Source organism: Sminthopsis crassicaudata, chromosome 2 (genome assembly GCF_048593235.1).
Source record: "Sminthopsis crassicaudata isolate SCR6 chromosome 2, ASM4859323v1, whole genome shotgun sequence".
NCBI classification, from domain to species: Eukaryota; Metazoa; Chordata; class Mammalia; order Dasyuromorphia; family Dasyuridae; genus Sminthopsis; species Sminthopsis crassicaudata.
Window position 1 is genome coordinate 252,591,985 of NC_133618.1, and position 22,247 is coordinate 252,614,231.

Consider the following 22,247-nt stretch of genomic DNA (forward strand, 5'->3'; position numbering starts at 1 on the left):
CTGGTTATTTGACCTTTTCCTGTTCATTTATGGTAACTGAAAACAACACATGTGAGTTGTGCATCACGCATATAACCCCCACCTCACTAAAAAAATTTTTTGGATAAGAGGCATGAAAGAGGGTAGAGAAATAGATGGATCTCATCTCATATAATTCTGCACTTATTGAATTCCAGTGGGGTCTACTCTCTCTCTTACAGCCCCAATCTGTGACTGGGAATTTTTATTTTCATTCTTTTATAGGATTTTAGAATGAGGGTAATGGGGGTGGAAACAACAGACACAGTGGAGAAAGAGAACTAAGATCTATTTTCCTTTCTATGCAGACGGCCTTCTGGTATTATAAACAGTTACTAATAAAGCACAGATGAGGTTCCAAGGATTCAGAAATAAAATTCCAGTAGAATCAGATGCATTGTCAAAGTCTGTCATCAAAAAACAAGGTGATTGTGTATTGTGCTTTTATTCCCTTTTGCCTATCCAGTTTAAAATAACTGTTCCATTGTAGAGTGATACAAGTATATACCATCTGTTGACAAAACAGATGTAAGATGCTATAGTTTTAAGAATGCATTTGAATGTCATAAGGATAAACTTAATTCTTACATTCCAAGAGCTGAGGATTAGAAAAGCAGGGGATAGAGATCCAGAAATACTTGATAATAGAAAGCTAGTTTTTTCTTAACCTTCATTACTATTTTCTATAATCCAGAAAATATACACTATTATTCACTTACCTTAATATGTATACTATAATCAGATCTTCTGTAAAATCGAGTGTTTATGTAAATAGATGTAGTATATGAATTAGACACTCAAAAATAAACCCCTCTCATCTGCCCGGTCAGAAATAAAAAGTTAAACCTGAAAATCTTGAATAAATATAAGCAGAGTATCATCTCGGGTTATTTGCAGAAAGTTTCCAAAATGTGTAAGTCATTAGAATTGTTGATTATGTGCTGCTGACATGTGCAAAAAAAAAAAAAAATAATAAAAATAAATTAAAAAGCTAAATGTGCTTTTAAAGATCTGTGATTTTGTTGGTTTGAGTGCTTTCTTCCCCGACACAGATCCCAACCCCTCTAGGACTTGGTAGATGGTCTGCGAGTAACTGGCCGAAAAATTCGTCAGCCTATGGCCAATCTGGCGAAGAACCTCTCCGAATTTAGCTAGGCTGGTCCTTGGACAGCAGACATACAGTCCGTCCGTCGCTGGGCCCACACTCTCGAAGCCTTTCCAGCTTGGTAGGGGCTGCCAGAGCTTGCATTCCACCACTGAATGGCATAGCCTTCAAGAACTCAAGGTCACCTCCACACCACGATGAAGTGTTAGAGGACTTTTGTGGAAGAAAGCTAATAGTACAGCAAGAAAATTATTGTTGGTATTGAGCACTGATGAACATGGATGATGTGTTGAACCTATTAAGGCAAAATTTGCTGACATTACTATACTTACCACCTACTGAAAATAGCTTTTAAGAAGTCAATCATCAAGGACAAACATTCAGCAACCATGTGTGGAAAACTGTTTTGTGAGTGGTATGTGCGTGTGGATGTGTGAGTGTTATAGGTTCACATTTTCTTTTTCTCAAAACAAGTCACAAAAGACTAGAAGTGGATTGGACCTTGAAAATTCCTTATATGTATACATGTATATGAATTATTGAAGGTGAAGAAAGTGTTTAAGAGCAGAATAAAAACACGATTAAACTTCCAAATCTTGGACAAGCCAAAACTGGGTGGCTATTTAGAATAGAACGTAAAGGATTGATGAGACAAATCCCTGTGTGATACATACATTTATATAACAGTGATGATGAAATGGCAGCAGTCTTTTCTGGCTTTACTGCATTGTAATTGTGATCGCTTGCCCAGGATGGTGTGCTGCTTTCTGAAGTAGTTTCCTTAACAAGTCCTTCATTCCTAGGTGTTGTCACCAGAGTTTTCTTTGCAATGTTTTCTTTTTTGTCAGGAGCTGGTCTCTTCTGCACAGAAGAAATTTTAATACCTGCCTGTATAATCAGTAAAATCTTAATCACCATTTGTAAAATTGATTAAAGTCATGACATACTTGATTTCAATTTTATATCACAATACTATGTTTCTGGGAGCAGTTAATTGGTTAAAACTACTACTTAATAGTATGATTTAATAGCAACAAAAATAATGCGATTCATTATATACAGGAGGATGAAATGGCAGTCCTTCTGTATTGATCAAACCAAATCTGAAGTAGTATGTTCAACTTTGGATGGCACATTTTGATATTCACATACTGGAACATGTCAAAGATGAAGAACTCAAATTTTTTCTAAAGGAAATGACTAAAAATTTCAAGTTATCTGTGGAGTCACCAATGTGAGTGGATTAGAATTTTCTGCTTTGTCCTAGAAGGAATTACTAGAAGCAAAAAGCACAATGAAAGTCAGTTTTCAGCTTAATACAAGGACAAATTTCCTCAAAATAAAAATGTCCAAAATTGGAATGGCTGTCTCCAGAAGTTATTGGACAGGCTAACTGACCATTTAGAATAGATGTGATTTGGAAATAGCTATACACATCAATATCTATGCAACACAACTTTTGAGAATCTTATTCTAAATCTCATGTTTTAAAGTCAAATGGTTAAATCTCACTTCTTGTAATTAAGTAAATAAATGGGAATTTAAACAATCTTATATAAACTAGCAACAATTTATGCCATCTTCCACTATACTGTGTATATAGTAATTTTCAATTCCACGAGGGATGATCAATTAGCTATGTAATATATTACAGAGTCTAAATTTTGCCTCTTTCCTTGTATTGCCTAGTTCTTCTCCAAAGTCATCAATTGACCAGAAGGTAGACAGGAGAAGGAATTATTAAAATGTGGTTATTCACATGTAAAATGTATGAGATTGCCTGTCATCTAGGGGAGTGAGTAGAGGGAGGGAGGGGAAAATCTGGAAAAATGAATACAAGGGATAATGTTCTAAAAAAATTACTCATGCATATATACTGTCAAAAAAAAAGTATAATTATAAAATTAATAAAAAAAATATGTGATTATTGTTTTTTATTGAGTAGTAGAGAGAGAAGTCAATCTAATAGCCAAAAGTTGTTAGCTGTGACTATCATAGAGGTATCCCTCAAAATAAAAACCATACTTCATTTTTCTTTTATTTGTCCAAAGTAGCTAGCTTACCTGAACACCAGATTTTGGAAGACTGCATTTTTCAGGTTTCAATTTTGGCTTTTCTTTTACTTTGGGTTTTGGTTCTTTGCCAGCAGACAGAAATTTCATGGTGGCTGCAGCATGTTTAAGGATACAATCGTTACTACAATAAACTGAGTCAGGTTGAGCCACACTGGAACAACCAGGACCAATACATTTTGAGGCACCAGGAGTCTCAATAACCTGCAGATTAAAATGTATAAATACATTTAAATAAAATAAATAGAAATATTAAGTGCAACAAGAAAATGATATTCACACACATGTATTGTACCTAGACTATATTGTAACACATGTAAAATGTATGGGATTGCCTGTCATCGGGGGGAGGGAATAGAGGGAGGGGGGGATAATTTGGAAAAATGAATACAAGGGATAATATTATAAAAAAAAAAAATATATATATAATAAAAAATTAAAAAAAAAAAAAGAAATATTAAAGAACTCTGTTATAGGTTTGGATTATTATATTCTAGTTAAGTGACACTAGTAACATATTTTAAGTACCACCATCATTACTAAACTTTTATCTTCATCTAATCATTACTTATCAAACTGAATTATTCATATTCCTAACTATTTTCTGGTGCTTTTTTGAAAATACACAGTTAAAAACAAAATTACATGCCATTTCTAAATAAATTCATTTAACATTATAAAATCCCCATAATTTCAGCAAATTCACTCAAAAGAAACTTGTTTTTCCCATTTGATAGAGTAAGCTATGCTTTGACCCTCAAAATATAAAAATCTTGGGTGAAAATTCCTAAAAAAAAAGGAAAAAAAAAAGTATAGTGAGCCTATGATTTTTTTTTTTGGTTAACACATAAACTTGTATTCTAGGTGGTTTTAAACCTTAATGGCCATGATAACTTGCTTGTTTCTGAAATTATGTTAAATATGGTCCTCCTTATTTCTAAGAGATTTAGCAATAAAGAATATTAAAAGTCATTAATTGCTTGAAGAGAAGTTTGGTCAGAGTGGCAGCAACTCTGTAGCCACTTGACTACAGGGTTAATAAAAAATAAATATCAAATGAGAAATAAGCCATATTTAAACAATATCCAGTAACTGCTTATATTTATCAACAAAGTTAATCAGTTTCAGGAATAAATTCCAATATGAAGGTTTTGATATTAAAGCCTGAAATTGATACCCTCTTTATAATCCACTCTTTAAAAATCTTAAGGAAAAAATACTCACAGGTTGAAATATTTTGAGCTTTTTCTTGCCACTTGGATTGGCAGCTTTTTCAATTCTACCCTTGATTCCTTGATCTTCACTGGATTTTTGCTCTATTGTTCCTATACTTGTCAGTTCTGTACCATCAGCATTTTCATGTCTAAACTTAGCTTCTTGCTGATCAGATTCTGAAGCAGTCTCATCCTGTACTTGCAGGATGGTGCAATTTGGACAGATATAATCTTCTCCATTCCTTTCCAAAAGCCTCCCACGAGCTTCAGAAATCCCTACACAATCACCGTGAAACCACTCTTCACACCGATCACAGCAAATCATAAATCTGAAAAAAAAAATTTTTTAAATATATCAGATATTAACAAACATTCAAATATGAACATCAATTTATTGAATTTAAATATTGTGATCTAACTTAGAGATTATCTTTCAATAAATTTTTTTTTCTAAAATTGCTAGAAATTATCTATCTATAATATAGCTTGCTTCTGTTAATCTTGTATTACATGAATAAACTTAAAACGCAAAACCATACATTTTTCTATGTACCAAATACTTACCTGTTGTTATGAGGTTGCCGACATATGCAATATAATGCATTAGGGTCATAAACCTCACATTCAGGTTTCCGTTTCACTAACTCTTCAGGTTCTTCATCTTTGATTCCCTGAGGAACTTTCCCCTCCAACTTAATATCCTGGTCTTCTTTAGATTCCTGGGGCACAGCTACTTGATCTACTGTCTCAGGTTCTTGCTTACTGGGCACCTCAGTTTCCACAGTATTACCTGCCTCAACATCAACAGTTTCTGTGGGATCCTCTTCCCGACGTTTTTTCCTTAGGCGATTTTGTATACCTTTCAGGGTCAATTCAGAAGGTTCTTGTTCCCGTTTTCTTCTAAGACGATTTTGAAGTTCTTTCAATGTCAATCCATCACTGTCACTATCAGAAGTGTCATCATCTTCATCATCATCATCATCATTTGCTCCTTTTATAACTGTAGTGGGCTGACTCTTAGCATTCCTGGAATCAGATTTCTGAGCAGGTTTAGTTTCAGGAGTGCTTTCAACGCTCCCTTCAGATGCAGTTTCTACATCTGTAACTGGACAGGAGGCTGGTTCACTTGAATCTTCCAAGGTAACAGGAACATTTTTTCTTCCTCTCCTTCTAACTGTTGTAAGAAATTCTTCTACTCTTTCTGTACGCTTGGGCTGTCGCCCACTTCGACGAAGGGAGAGGCTTTGTTGTTGCTGTTGTGGTTGCTGCTCAAGGGACTCTATTTCAGCATCACCTGCACCCTCACGTTTAGCAATGGTAGTTCTGCGAAAACCCCATGTTTTCCTAAACTCCTTACTTGTGGGTTTAATTGCTTTTGGAGCCTCATCATTGCTTGGGTCACCTTTATCATCCAAACCTAAGACAAAACAAAACCGAAAAAGTAAAATTATGGATTTGTTAACCTTTTAAAATTATTTGTATCTGGCATGCACACTAATAAAGGGTTGAAAAGAAACCTCCAGGTCATCTAATATAATTTTCTTATTTTACAGATGAAGAAACTGAGGCTCAAACAAATGATATATGACTTGCCTGCTAGCTATATGGTAAATGGCAGAGTCAGGTTTAAAATGTATTTATTTGCACCAAATTACATTTTGAACAATATATTATACATATGAACATTTGCACAAAAGGGAACCAAAGAAAAAGAAATAAAAGTTATTTCATCTTTGGAAAATTGAACATTAATTCATTGTTTAACTTTCAGAAGTTGGCTTTCAGGTTTTTCACTAACAATGAGGACTACATAATGTGTAAATAATTTTCTACTTTAAATAAAAGTAAATACCTTGGGAATTACTTTCCATATTGTCCAAGCTTGACTCAGATTTAAATGCCACTGATGATTCTGGATTTACAGCATGTTCCATCACAGGAATACCAGAGTTCTATAAGTGTAACCCTAAAAATATACAAAATTAACTTTTATTTGTGATGATGGGTTATTTTGCTTTGTACCAAACACCACAAATAATATACATAAGTACTCAATAATGAAAACACAAGCAGTTACCACTTCACATTTGACTGTTCTGCTCATGTCCAGGAGGACCTGTTTAAGGGATAAAGATAAGAGTATCTAATCTCTTACAGTACTAATGCGTTTGTATTCAAATTTCTTTATGTATGTGTGCAGTCTTCCCCACTAAAATGTTTTTTATTGAAGAGACCTCAACCTTTTTTTCTCCCCCTCAGCACTTATCCTTGTACAGAGTAGGTCTTCATAAATGTCAGTCATTCCAGAGATAAGTATCACATCTAAAAATATACACATTGCCTGTAATTATAATCTAAATATTTAAATTTATTAGGTCCTCCAAACTCAGTATCCACTAAACTTAGATGATATCAAATGATTACTCTATTAACTTCTCAGAAAGGCATTAAATGCCTACCCAACTACCTAATTCAAATGATCATTCTTTCCCAGTCTTTCTCAAGCCCAACTATCCAAAAGTATAAGGCATTCAATACATACATTGGGATTGCAATTCAACCTACACATTTTACAGGAATCCTTTATCGATCAACCACTACTTTTCATTCTATATATACTTATATGTACCTGTATTCCCAGTGGTTAGCAGAGTGCCTATACATAGTAGGTACTTAATAAATGCTTGACTGATAAGACTTTGCACACACTCCTTTCTGAATTCTTCACATTATTTTGTGATAGCTATTTGAATAGGTGTTATCACCCTTCTAGACTAGGTTGTGTCTTAATTTTTTAAAGATGTCCACCAACACCTAAATCATAGGGCTTTATTACACATAAAAATTAAATTCTCTAGTTTTCTCCTAAAGTTACCTATGTCAACTAAATAATCACTCCCTCTACAATTATTTGCAATAGGTTCACCTAATCTTTGTAGAAAGTAATCTTTTGAATAATCAATTATTTTAATTATTTTTCTTTAATTCTACAAATTGCAATTGGACAGTTTTTGTAAGCTGAAAATGAAAACAAGCTTATTTGAAGACTTTTTCATTTCTGCTAAATATGTTGCTTATCCTTCAAGTTCAAATTATAAAATGTCATATCTATTTGATAAAAAGTTGCACTGTATAAAAAGGTTATTCCTTAAGAAATTAAGGAGTTTCTAAATTTGTGGTTTAAGAAAAATTATTAGGGTAAGAGTGAGCTATCAAGTAGTTACCTAAGTGACCAAAAACCCAAATTTTTACATCCTTGTGGTCTGGGAATATATTTCAAAACAATTTCAAAATCAAATAGGAATACTTAGTTCCTTAACAAAAAACAACAGACTAAAAAAATAAAAACCTCCGATAAGGAAACTAGAATAGATATCGTTTCACACTTTACCTGACTCAACAACATAGTTGGATAATATCTTCCTTCAGTTCTAAATAAAATGGAATAGTGAGTGAAGAAAAGAAGAACTACATGGCAAAATTCACAAAATATTTACAGTTTTAAAGACTTAGAAACACACACACCCAAATCTAAAACAAAAAAACCATTATGACAACAAAAAACAAACCCCAAACAAAACGGGATTCTCTTGATGTCAACTCAAAGGATCTAGCTGTACCAAACTTTCATTTGAAGTACACTTCTGAAAGAAATCAAAGTAGGTTTACAAAAACTACTCTCTACCAGAGACACTGCACAGGCCCATAACACCTTTAGAATTACTTAAAATCTTTTGAACTCCATAATCATGAAGTTAAACTAGTATAATCAAGTATAATGTGTGTCCTTTTGAGAGCAGATGATACTGGTGATGAATGGGAGGAAAAGTCCCCTTTTACAAATTAATAAAAAAATTCAAAAATCAAATGCAAAATGGGATAATGTTGCTTCTGTGCAAAACATGTTAAAAGAGAGATTGAAATTAGGCGGGAGTAAGCACAAAGCAAGTATGAATTTTAAAAGACAGGGAGGCTATAGATTAAGGCTAGGCAAGGGAAGAAAGGCCTTTTTATTCTTTGGGAGTGGCAGTGGGAAAGAGGATAATATCTAAAGATAGGAAGAGGGTGGGGAGAGAAGAGAGTGACAGGACTAGAATATACATATTGAAGATAAGGTTGGTTAGTTAGACCCAAATTTAAGTATCTGGAAAGCCAGAATCTTTTAAATTTATAAGTGTAAGGAATAAATTCCCTCTAAGTTGTGACAAGATAAAAGCAGATTAACTTGTAATACTAGACCAGATAAATTGGAAAGTAAATGTAGTTCTATAGGCCAGAACTCTAGAGATCAAAGTCTCTCTATGAAACAATCCTGTGAACACTCCAGGGAAATGGTCTCGGCCTTTCCCTGAAGTTCTAGAATAAAAGTCAACCCATTAATTCACATAAAAAGAATATCCCAATTTTGAAAAACTGCAATTGTTAAGCCTAAATCTGTTTCTCTGCAATATTTACCCTCTACAGTCAAGGCCAATCTCATCCTAATCCTTAATATCCAAAATCAGGCATCATCTCTCCTTTTCCTATCTTTCCCACCAAACATTCTCATTCCCTGATTAAGAATTGATAATCCCAATGTCCTGGTTACCTTGCATACCACAAACAGTCCTATAAGTTTTCTTTGGCACAAGGTGAGTTTCAGTGATTATCATCCTCAAAGTTCGATCTAAGGAATCCTGAGAAGTTCCCCAAGACCCTTTCATCAGATGGTCTGTGAAACCAAATCTATTTTCATAATAATACTATGCCATTAATTATCTTTTTTCTTCTCATTCTCTCAAAAACATATAGATTTTCCTAGATTAAAAGACCCATAAATTAAAAATTTAACTATAAATAGGAATACTCAATCTCTCAATAGATGCCAACTCATATAGACAAAAGCTCTTTGAGGATCCTCAATAATTTAAGAATAAAGAGGTCAACCCCCAAGATCAAAATAATTAAAAACTGTTAATCTAAAAAGATTATGAATAATTCAAGACAGGAACAAAGTTGTTATTAGCAATGGTAAAGTAGATACTCAACATAAACAAGCATTCCCTTAATCCTGGCAAGCCAAGTCGGTTTTAAAAGTAGTTTTGTAGGACCAAATTATTAGCTTAAATTGGTTCAATTTTGATAATATAAAAATATTTCTGCATCACAGTGACATCAATATTGCAAATTTAAATCTAATGCTCATCAAAATGTAAAGACTACTTTTAAAGAAATCAATGGTAATTTGTCATCTCAACTTTTTTCAGAATTCTAATCTTTGTTTTGAAGAGACTCAAATTTTAAAAATTAATTTTAATCAACAAAATTTGCTCATGATTTATTATAAAAAAGATTTATCTAAACACAATTAAACCTCAAATATTCTAGATTTTCTTTTATATATCCCTAATTACTTGGTCATAAAACTCTAAAGAATAACCCAGAAGCCTACATGAAAATTAGTAATAACTTACTAAAACAGTCCCGAATCTTCATATACCCCTTCAACTTATTTTTAATACACTAATATTTTCCCCAATGTCAAATGCTACCTGGAACGCAGGTCTCACACATCTTACCTATTCCTCAAATTTACTCCAACTGCCTTCTCCTTAACTGCTGTCTCCCCTAGTTACCCTGGAACCTAGAGTATAACATTCCAAATCATTCTTTTTAAAGAAACAGAAAAGAAACAAAAGAAACACTTTTGCAGTCTTCTGTACTTCTCTGTAACTTTCCCTCGGATAAATCACAGGGATAGCCACTATTATTTCAGGTTACTTTGCTTATAGCAAGAGAGCTAGGCAAATTTATATTCATTATGATTCAAAAAGAGGAACTCATCACCAAGGAATATCCCTCTTTAAGAATTTGTAAAATCATGAAGTAAGGCCAAATTACAAGTCTGACATAGGTTACATCAAAAGTTTAATACTTTATTAGCTATATGACCTGTTAAGATCCCAGTTTGCTCATCTATAAAATGATTAGATAAATAAGGTAACCATAATACTCCCAAAAGTTCTAAATACAATAATGCTATTTCTTTGTTGATTATGCTGAATATGCTATACTATTCCAAACTAAATTAGCTTTGAGAGTTGAGAAACAAAATTACAATTTAAGATATAAAGCAAGAGAAAACCCCTTCAGAAAAAATGAACAGCGTTACATCCATTGGCAGGTAAAGTATAGGCATAGAATCAAGATCTGAGTTCAGATCCCACTTCAGATATTTATACTGGCTCTTTTAACTACTGGGCATGTCACTGAACTTGTTTGTCTCAACTGTAAAATGAAGAAAATGGTAGTAATTCTCCCTGAAGGATTGCTATGAGGATCAGATTAGTGCTTGACAGAGTAGGTATTATAAAATAGCTAATTTCCTCCCTCCCTATCAACCTAAAATAAAATTAACAATATACAAAGTGAACACATTTTTTTGCTAATATTTCTTTCAGAAATACACTTAAGTTTTATCCAGTTTAAAAATCAAAGCATTGTAGTTTCCCCTCTCCCTCAAATTTCTCTACCTGCAAATCATCTCTGAAGCACCTCTCATCTAACTGTTCCTAGAACTGTCAAGAATAGTTGACTTCACTGTAATTATTAGCATCAATCTTCTCCCAATTTTTTTTTTTAATTAAATTCACATTAGATTACTGGGTGCCTGTACAAAGAATATGAACTGGATTTCCACTTCCTGTAACAAAAAATCCTCTATCAAAATTAAAAGGGTTTGATTACTATTGACAATTTTACTTCCTTCCTTCCTTGAAGTAATTATCTCAATCAATTTGTTCAGAAACTCCAATTCAGTATTCAAATTAGTTATTAGAATGGGAAAAGTAATTTCAAGTGACGCTAGTATTTTGAAAACAAATTTTGGCAGACTTCACAAAAGTTACTAAATTTGTAAAAACAATACTAATGTTTTTAATTGTTTGCTGACTAGCCTGCCTGTCATCAAATAGGACTCATTCTAATTAGTCTTTGAGATTCCCCAACAGGAGGCCCATCTCATACCATTCTCATACCAGTTAGCAGACTCCTACTTAGCTGAGGAAATGTAGTATCTCCTCAAGCAGAATGTAAGCTTTGTGATGAAAGAGAATGTTTTGTTTTGTGTATCTTCAATGCCTAGCCCCGTGTCAAAACATAACTATCTTAATAAATGCTTGAGAATTGATATAACATTATATTTACCTATTTTTTAAAAAATCTCTTGAAGTATCCTTGGTTAGCATAGGGTTGATTATTTTCATTCATTTTTATGGCAACAAGAGACTGAAATACTTCTTATTAAAGATAAAAATGAAAAAAACTATTTTGCCCCATCTGGTGGCAAAATTGTGTACTGATTCTTAATGTCTTACCATCTTTTATCAATCTCATCCATTTTTCTTCCAAAACAAGGCACCCCAAGCAACACTAAAAAGGGGAAAGACAGAGTAAAAAAAGTCCAAGGACAAGGTGAAAAAGAATATAATTATTAAGTCAAACTATGGTTCAACTTGTTATTCACTTATTTTTCTCATCAATATATCTTATATATTAATGAGGTAATACATCAGAAAATTTAACAAAAACTAGAAAATCTCCCTATGTATAATCATTAATTAATTTACAAGTTACTAAATAATATTATCCATTCTTTCCCTAATGGAATTTACAGTGTAGTAAAAGATGAGACATAAAAACACAATCATACAATATAACATGATAGGTGCACTAAACACCTACTAATCAAAGTGCTGCGTGAGAAACCAGGGTCCAGTCACATTTCAGGAAAAATTTCATTCCCACAGAAAGTACTTCTCCAAAAGTCATTCATTATAGACATCTTAGCTAAGCTGTAGAAAATAGATTCTGTTAACATTTTACTTAAAGGAGAGCCAAACAGTGTTGTTTTTTCCTTTCCATTTACTGATGTGGTCTCTACAATAGTCTTTTTATAAAATCCTATTAGAAAAAGACAGCACAATTACAAAAACATCTTAAGAACAGGGTATATTTCCTCAAGAGAATACATTTTCCAGACTGACACAAGTAACAGATAAATGGAAACAGCATACCACAGTATATTTTAAATTAGAAGTTAATTTTTTTAAGTCATGGAGTTTTTTTGCAGTCCAATGAAAACTACATATTCTTAAAAGAATCTAGCTTGTTGCCCTATATTCTTAATTTAAAATAAATACTAAATTTAAGTTAGAGGTCAATGAAAAGAAAGATCTTAATTTTCTCCCCATTAAAGTATATAGATCTCCAGAAATCTATACATGATCCATTGGGGATCTGTGAACTCCAGGTTAGAGACTAAGGTTAAGTAATTTAAAATTTCTAAGTTATAAAGTCTTATTTGCTTGAAATTTAGTAGGAACCAAGGTTAATAATTTAAGTTTTCTAAGTTATATGGTATTATTTGCTATTATCAAGTCATTCATAAAAAAAAATTGAACATTCACATGTAATTTCTTAGCATAATCTAGAATATGGAAAGGAAAAAAAAAATCCCCAAATACCTAGAAACAATTCAACCAAAACCTCAAACTCTCAATTTCTATATCTTCATAACATCTTCAAAATGCTCAAGTGAGCAGATAAGGGAACAAATGTCTGGAAACTAGTACTTTCCAATAAGTGATACTTTCATTAAGCATCCCAATTGCTCTACTGGAGTAGGCTACTAGAGCCTACATGTTTTCCAAAATTAAAGCTTAAAAAGGATATTTTGTGATTAAATAAGACCCTATTCTATTGCAACTATGAATGAAACTTGAACTGTTACAAGTAAATGAACAGGTTAGTTGTCTAAATCAAGAATTACATGAATTTCTCTGATTCTTAAAGCCAGTCTGTAATTCTTGCTAAAAGATCTTCAAATTCTCTTTGGATACTAAAGGGCATTACCAACTTCACACTTATGATCAAATTTTCAGTTAAAAAATGAAATTATGGTAAATGAATGACTAGGAAAAGAAATTCTAAATCACACACCAGGGTCGTATTTGGGATATAAACTACAATAAAGAAATACCATAAATGGTAATTTGCTTTCACTTTCAAAAGGGGTACTTTCACTTTCTTAAACTAGAAGTCAGATACTATTATGACTAAATAGTTATTTTTAAGCTGTAAAACATTTCAATCATCTGAATTCATTAAGGTATCTTCAAGCTGTTCCGTGCCAAACCCTGTGCTAGATGTAGGGATACAGAAGTTAAACATCCTACCTTCAAAAGATTTACTTTCAAAGCAAAGACAGAAAAAATGTATAAAAATAGGAAGACAAATTAGATACAAGGTAATTTTGGAGAAGAATTTGCCAACAGTAGTTCTGAATTGGCACTGAAGTCTCTTGAGTTTGAAAGCAAACAGGAATTCTATAGACTGAGCAGAGACCACAACCACATTACAAGAATGAGGGATATACCTTTGCAAAGAGCCTGGAGTTAAGAATTGGAGTGCTAAGATAAGAAAAGGTTAAGTAGATAATTTGGGGTGGACCTCCCCATAGAAGAAGAATAACACGGGATGAGTTTGTTAAGATTTTTATTCCAAACATTTTCATAAAATTTTAAATTTTAAAGTTGAAAGAGATTATGTCATCTAACACAACTCTTTTTAACCAGAAAAGAGAAGTGTTTTGCCCAAGAATAGGCGGGTAGCTAAGTGGCAAAGCTTGAGCTAGAAACCAAGTTATTTCCCAAGTTCTTTCCAACTAGTAAATGGTAAAGTTTGGTGTAGAAGTATGTTTATCTGAAACAGAAGGCTTTTTCAGTAGTGACTAGTTTTAGATGTAGAAATTTTTGTGACAAGTGTCTATTTCACTTTTTAAAGGAAAAAATACTACTAAAATGAAAACCCAAATGATGCCAATCTGACAACAGTATTCCTTCCCTCCCCACTTAAAAACTCCCTCACACATTCCAAATCCCCATTCAACTCAAGGTTGAATGGCTAATTCTGTTTTATACTCCAACCCAACTGTAACACACAATTAACATACAGCACTATAAGGGTGCATTTTAAATCCCGAAAGAATTTCAGGAAATGGGACAAACCGTTTTGTAATACCAGTCTTACATCTAAGCCACAGGAAAAAGTATTTAGGCAAACACCAGGGGATAGTTTTTGTGGTTATAAAGAAGCTTAATTCAAAGCATTATTCAAAGGTAAAGAGAGAAGCCCTTAGGCATTTCCTTACAGCCGCCACAACCTACCCCTTTCTCTTTTATTTTGCATAAATTAATTTGTCCAGTAAATTGTTTAAAAGTATATCATTACTTTAGTTTGTTACTTTTTTCAAACAATACTATTCACTGCAGTCTAGTAACCACACTCCTTTTACTCTGCAGGCCCCTTCATCAAGATGTGTTGCTTTTAGCCCCACTTTTGATCTCTTTGAAACACTATGCTCTTTTCCATTTGGTCTAACAAGGACACCCTGTGGACTACTAGTTTTAAGTTGCAGCAGAGACAGAAATCATCTAAAGGCTACCTCCCAACTTAGCTCTTAACACTGAACCTTGGCACCTAGCAATTCTCCAACTCAAATTTTTAAGCCTAGTAGCAATTTCCAAGTCTAGGGGAATCCTTCCTCAACGGCTCCTCCAGGATATTTTCTCTCATCTTTTGAACAACAAGATTCTCTATAAAAGAGGGTGTGACTGAAAATGTAAAGAACAGTGTTAAGCCTAATACTTGAACTATCATTTCTTTCCCTCCCCACATGAATACATTTCATCATATCTGAAATTTTCATTTAAGACCTATACATTAAAAAGCAACCTCCTTAAAAATAACATCAATATTTTAATATTCAAAAATTTTGGGATTCCTCATTTATACTTTAATACTAAAAGCTTTATCCTTCCCTTCTAAGCCCCCCTACCTGCTGAGTGCCCTTCCAACCCAATTCACCAATAGCTAGAACAAAAGACTGAAGGGGATATTTAAGGACATCAAGCATCATCAATGAAACATTATTGTGTCATTTTAGAAAACAATTTGGAATCACACAAATGAAATGACTAAAATGTCCATATCCTTTGACTCACATACTTCACTGCTATATACAAAGTCCAAGGAAGTCAAAATAAAAGACTGATTACATATGTAATGGTACCAAAATACTTATAGAAGCACTTTTTGTGATGAAAAAGGACTTGAATCAAAGTAGATGACCATCATTTATGGCTAAATAATTCATGCCATACAAATGTTAAGCAATGACTGTAAGAATGAATGAGAAAGACATCAATTTGTGGAAACTAAAATAAACAGCCAGAAAAAAGTATATACTCACTGACTACATTTGCCTTATCATAAATGAGAGAACCACCACCACAAAGATAAATGTTGTATAATTATGAAGAAACATGCATGCTCTCAAAGAAGATATGAAAAAACACTCCCCTCTTTTGAAAAGATAAAAAGGGTGGCTAGAGTCCATGGATAAATACTGCATATCACATTTTTTTCAACATATTAGTTTTCTAGACCCCTCTCTCCTATCCTTTTTCTTTATACATTTTAAATTTGTTATAAGTGATGGCTCTTTGGAAGAGGCAGGATATAGGGGAAACTTGGCTATATCAAAACAAGAGAAATGATTTTTAAAAAAAATTGTTAATGATTTGTGTTCTCAGTCAGAAATTCTGCTTCCATGACAAAAAGGTCTCATATAAAAAACCAACATATTCATGATGGCACTTTCACAGTAGCAAAGACATGGGTTGTTATTAAGGAAAAGCTTAACAAGTTTTGGTACCTGAACAAAGTTTTGCTCTTCTCTGAGAAAAGGCCAGTCTAAGGAATTCAAAACTTATGTACTGAGACCAAATGAAGTATGCTTAATCAAAGAAACAGTATGTATAATAACTACAACAATGTAAATAGAAAATAAAACAAAAGCGAATAGTATGCAATAACAACTACAAAGATAGTTTCTAAAAAGGAACGTCTCCTTTCTTCTTTCATAGGAGGTGGTAGATGAAAATGTAGAAAGCTGCATATGCTATCAGATGTGGTCAATGTTATTGCCTGATTTTACTGAACTGATTGATTCTTCTCCAGTCCTTTTTCTCCCACACATATATGTATGTCATTTTTGTAACAAAAGGACTATAGGAAACAAAATTGAATACTATGTTATGATAATTATAAAGATAGGCTCTATAAAAGAATGTCATTGTAAAATACAAAGTAATCTGTATATCTGTAGACTACAGATGAAGAAACCTGCATATGCTATCAGCTGTGGTCAATGTAATTGACTGGGTTTACTGAACTGATGGATTCTTCTCCAGTTCTTTTTCTCCCATATATATCCATGTCACTTTTGTAACAAAAAGACTGTGGGGAAGTGGTCTAGTCAGAAACGAATATGATGTAAAAAAAAAATAACAAGTGTCAAGAAAACTTAATTTTTTTAAAGAGAACGATTATGTCGATTTAAGATGACATCTGAAAATTATCTAGCATCCAAAAATAAACTTGTTTATAGTCAATTAAATATTTCTACTACTCAACAAAAAAAGAAGTCTGCTCCTAATTGGAAATGTGCATTTAATTCTATAAAACATTTAAAATGAAAATGTACCAAAAGTATTTATACAACCTTTGATGAACAAATGAGCCAAAGTTTATATTTAATACTAAAACCATTAAAATTAACAATAGTTGAAATAATGCATTTATTATATTTAAAAAGTTTAAACAATTTGCAGATACATGATTAAAATATTAAGAATATTAAGAGTCCAATTAGCAGACTAAAATAAGGATGAAGAGTAGGTTAATCAGGAACCACAAATACTCAAAAACGGACTCCATCTTGTAAGATCTTTATACCACAAGTAAAAATGCAAAGCCATTTTCCAAACTTTACTCTGCTGACAGATCTGTAGTGGTATCCTTCTCAAAGAGTGCCATGACATCAGGAAGGTGAAACTAGGACAATCAAGTGAGTTAGATTTAAGTGATGGTGGGCTGTGCAAAGTAATCAAGCCTCACTTTCTCCTCCAGAGCCATCTAAATTCGGTGACAAGACACTGATAGAAACTGCCCTGGACTCAGTGGGAGATTTTTAAACTTAGAATTTTACAAGGCCTCTGATAGAGGCATTCAACATTTAGTGATTAATTAAGGCAAAATTATGGACTCTTTTACTAGTTCCTCCCCCTCTCCATCCCCAAGAAAAAATCCAATTGAGATGAATTTGTTCCTCAGAACTTCTGGTCAAAAACAAAAGCACCTATTATTTACATTAGTTTTGAACCAATCAGGACCCAAACAAAGACTAATTGGGACCTGGCCTAGGACCTATACTAAGACCAACCAATGGGAGCCAGAATGATCTGGGTTTACATTAAAATCCTAAAGAAAGGTGGCAAACAATTGCCATTTGTCATTCTCCTAGAGAACACTGACAGCAAGGAAGTAATACCAAGAATTGATTTAAATGAGATGGATGGCCTAAAGTTAATTATAAAATCTAACTGGTAAACCCTCAAGATAACCTTGGGAGGTTTCAAAGATCAGCAGACAAAGGATCTGGACCAGAATGAAAGAAAAACCTTTTCTTATTCAGGATTAGAGCAATCTCCCTCTCCATTCTCCCTCTTCCCCCACCCGGCCCCGCCCAACACAGGAACTTCAGTGTTTAAGAATGTTTATATAATGAACAGAGTGGCCAGGCCAGGTATGGCCTTTCTCAATAAGTAACCCTGTGTGTTAAGAGGTAGGGAAGAGTTTCAGAGATGGCCATCTTATGGCAACAGCCTTGTAAGAGCCTACACTAGTTGAGGGTATAGTACAATATTAGCTTTTTTTTTTTTTTTTAACTACCTTTGGATTACTAAGAATGATAAGAGAATTAATCATGTATGAAAATCTAAATTTACAAGCCTGTTTTCTATATTCGACCTCTGACATTTTTTCCCTCTTTACTTCTTTACTGATACGTTGAGATTATCTTCCCAAATCAGGAAATTAAGTCCATTTTCATGTGTTAACCAAGCAGACATTTTTTTTTAACAGAATAATTTTGACAAAATACCAAGCCATAGCAACAATTTTTCAATGTAGGACCTTTTTGGACTGTAGAATACTGAAATGGTTCTAAATACCAAAATAATCGTAATCAAAAAGATATTATACATGAAAATCCAGGACTAAGTATGTTTCATGGTCTCTATAAACAAGTTTGTTTAAACCCTAAATTCGCACTTATCTACCTTTAATTATTCAATACTGATTCTGGAATCACTTTTCTAATTTCTACTTGGAAAAGCTTAAAAATTAAAATTTTACTATCAGAAAAACAATTTTAAAGGTTTTAGAGAATACATATTGCAAAGCCAAATAGAAGTAATCTATCCTTAATGCTGATTCCCTTCCACAATCAAGGAAAATTAATGGTCTGTAAGAAAACCTCCATCAAGGTGACAAAAGGTCAGACTAGCCATATGCAAATGAACCTCCTGTCATAGTTATAGGCATTAAAGCTTTTTACCTTGATATAATTTTTCAAGTAAACACTGAGGAAATTCTTCTTGGTAAACTCTTGAAATGGATGCTGCTCCTCCTGACTACTATGAGTCAGGAAAAAAAAAACAAAAAAAAAAAAAACTGGAGAGAAGAAAAAGGAAGCACTATCAGACAGAGAGAGGATTATAGCAATATCAGAATTTTCCAAATGTTTTCCCCGACTTTTAACAAGGTTTAGTTCAAATCAAATTTTATTTGAATTGCAAAGTTGTTTCTCAAACTATAGAATTTTTTTCCCACAAAAATTTTAGAGTGGTTAATACAAAAGTCACCTTTTCACCATATTTACTATTTGTTTCCTTTACTAACATACAGGACACAGAGGAAAGAGAATAAAGTCTGCTTTTCCTCTATCAGATTTTTGGCCAGTTGTTATCTTCTGATTTTGTTCTCTGCCTACCAAAAGTGAAGTATTCCAATCCCAATAATTTACTGTCACAAAACACTGTAAGATGAACAAAAAATTGTCTTTCTTTAAATTGTTTGTAACTTAAAAGTCAGTTATGTAAACTCTTTACATGTGAAAAGTCTTCAAGAATTCCCAGTCATATCATATACTTATCAATGGTAATTAATTTAATACTTATGCTTATGACTGAATACAAGAACAATTTACAAGCTATGAAATTTTACTCTCCCCATCCACAGTGCAAGACAATTACTACTTGCTTATCAGCTAGTGATAGTATTTAGCTACACTGTTGCAATTAAACAAATTTCAAGTTAGTTAACACCTTGCTTTTAATTTAGCTTGCCATTTAAAAGGTAAGTCTACTAAAATAGTTTTGGACTTTGGAATATACTTTCATTCTGATCATCTTCCAATTATAAAATTTTCAAGAAAAATAATTAATAAACAACAATTCTGTTAAACTCCCTCTTAGTTAACAATAATTAGCACTTATTTTGTCACAACTAAGTACCAAGTAAATCGGTTCAGTGTTGGAGATAAAAAAAGAAAACCTCTTTCTTCCTCGATTCCAATCCTACCTTTTAAGAGCTTATATTCTATCTAAGGGGAAATATTCTATCTGGGGAAATGACACTGTACATGTTATTTCAAGGTCCACTGAAAGGACTCCGGGTATTACGGAAACATTATTCAAAGTATAGGATAAGAATTTAAATTGTAAAAAGTCAGTTATTTCTTTCACAATCAAGACCACTTTCTTAATTATGATTTAATAAGTTACATCTATACATATAGTCATAATAGTGTAAACTTTTTGTAGTCCAAGACTTAGCTTGGTATCTCCAGAGAATATCACAATGCCTGAAAGACTGTGGGTGTTTAATAAATATATGAATTGAAAAATGCCATGTTTACTATAATTAATCCGTACTTCTGCCTATCAAAGGATACATTAATTTATGAGTATCATAAAAAGTCAGTACAAATTTAGGCAGTCTGAAAAACTTTTTTCATCCGTTGCTATTTTTCCAAAAGCCACCAGAAACATGCAATAAAGAAATCCTTTGTTAACTTTATAAAATAAATATAGGCCTGTTGTGATAAAGAGTAAACACACCTTTTACGTGTTTTTCTTTTAGTGCTTTCATGTGCTCACACTGACATCTGTTGATTAATTACATTAACTAATTCTCCAGGGTTAGAGTTTTGCTTTAGCTCATGTATTCATCCCAATAACATATAATAAATGCTAACTTTAACTGCACAGGGCTAAAGAGTGAAGTGATTTACCCATAATAAAAATTACTATATTCTAGTTGCAATAACTAAGAATAGAATATTTTATACTGCAATTCTATTAGAATTTGGATGTCTGTGTTAACTAGTCCCCAAATCTCTTCCATGGAGTTTTAGTAGGTCACATTCATTCTCAATTCTGCCTCATGAGTCATCCTGTCAAACTAATCCAAATCCAACCCCATTTTCTCCACAGATGCCTTTGGGTCACTTCAGCCAACACTAATATTTGCTTCATAAACTCCTATAATAGCACATCTGATATGAGCCATTCCTTATACCACTTATATAGCAGCTTTGCACTTTTTCCTATTAACTTCTAATTTCATCTCCCAGGACATTGAATGGTTCTGACCCCAATTAATACTTGATTTGAATAAATTTAGCAAATGTGTACATGACATGCAGCTACAATTTAGTAGGCATTTAACTACTGACTGCAAATAAAGCTCTGTCCAGATAAATACTTCAATGAAGTAGTTTACTAATGCATCAGATGCTAGTTTCCAACTGAGCTCCTTAACATTTATTTATATTCTTGGGGGCTTATCTTATCTCTAAAATTAGAGTTCAACTTGCTAGATTTTTAGGGTTCCTTCCATCTTTAACATGTCAAGATTTGTTTCTATAATGTAAATGACTAAATCATCTTTCCTAGAAGAACTTGTCTGTGCTGGGGGGAAAAGTCGGAGTTCAGTTAATGAACTCTTGACTCCTACATTTTGGCACAATTTTAAAATGAAAAATTCTGTGAATGCATTCCACACAATATATGACATGCCATTATGATTAAACCTCATTCATAATATTTACTTTTCAAATATAAAAGTGATGAAAAAGTTGGTTCCTACTATGTGCTAATACATTATGCATTTTGATTGGACTATAGCCAAAGGATTCAGGTGCTGTAGAGAAAAACCAAGGAGTAAGTTTTTTTATATGTCCACAAAAAGAACATGTTCAGCCCTCTAGAAAAAAATCACAACAGGAAAGATCTGAAACTTAGATATGATTATATTAGGTCCAAATAATTAAATAGCACATCATATTAAAAACAAAGTCTTGACACAAGGACATCTGGGATAAAGAATTCTTCAACACCACAAATATTAAAATTGTAGACAAATATTTTATTCCTAGCTTTCCTAATCAAAACTAATTCCCAAGCATGGGGATATTATATTCTGTATTATGATACAGAAGGCAATAAAAGGAAAATTTTTTTAAAAATCAACTAAGATCAAATAAAGGCAGAAGTGGGTTTTGAATTTTTGAAATTAATTACATAGGATTATATTGTCATCTGCACAGCTGATGGGAGTTAAAAAATATTGTGTTTATCCCACACAATCTGCAAGACAATTTAAAACATGTAAGATAGCAGCAATGTAAGTTTTAAATAAAAGTCCTAGGAAACCGTAAAGAACTATGAACGCTCACTTTTTACTAAAAAGTAGTTCTCCAAGTTCCTCTCCTCCCACTAATTCATGTGTACCCAAAGGCTAAATTAACAAGTTTTCACCATCTTTCATCAAGCTAAGAAAAGCAGCAATAATGCCGCGATTTTTATTAGTAGTGCACATATATTTTAGATT

At 32.8% G+C, this 22,247-nt stretch overlaps 1 protein-coding gene across 6 annotated transcripts in view; it reads right to left on the reverse strand.

The window, feature by feature from the left end:
• Window positions 1-22,247, reverse strand: part of DIDO1 (death inducer-obliterator 1) — a 60,065-nt gene that overhangs the window by 33,557 nt on the left and 4,261 nt on the right. For 3 of the 6 annotated variants that reach the window (XM_074288807.1, XM_074288806.1, XM_074288810.1), the window contains exons 2-6: window positions 6,262-6,375; window positions 4,974-5,826; window positions 4,420-4,738; window positions 3,187-3,399; window positions 1,798-2,011 (exon numbers count right to left, since the gene is read on the reverse strand). In XM_074288807.1, the coding sequence (XP_074144908.1) occupies window positions 1,798-2,011; window positions 3,187-3,399; window positions 4,420-4,738; window positions 4,974-5,826; window positions 6,262-6,343 (1,681 nt within the window). In that variant the 5' untranslated portion in view covers window positions 6,344-6,375. Of the gene's footprint in view, window positions 1-1,797; window positions 2,012-3,186; window positions 3,400-4,419; window positions 4,739-4,973; window positions 5,827-6,261; window positions 6,376-11,764; window positions 11,796-18,909; window positions 18,985-22,247 lie in introns of those variants that run through there. The other 3 variants (XM_074288808.1, XM_074288809.1, XM_074288811.1) reach the window with 3 other exon arrangements.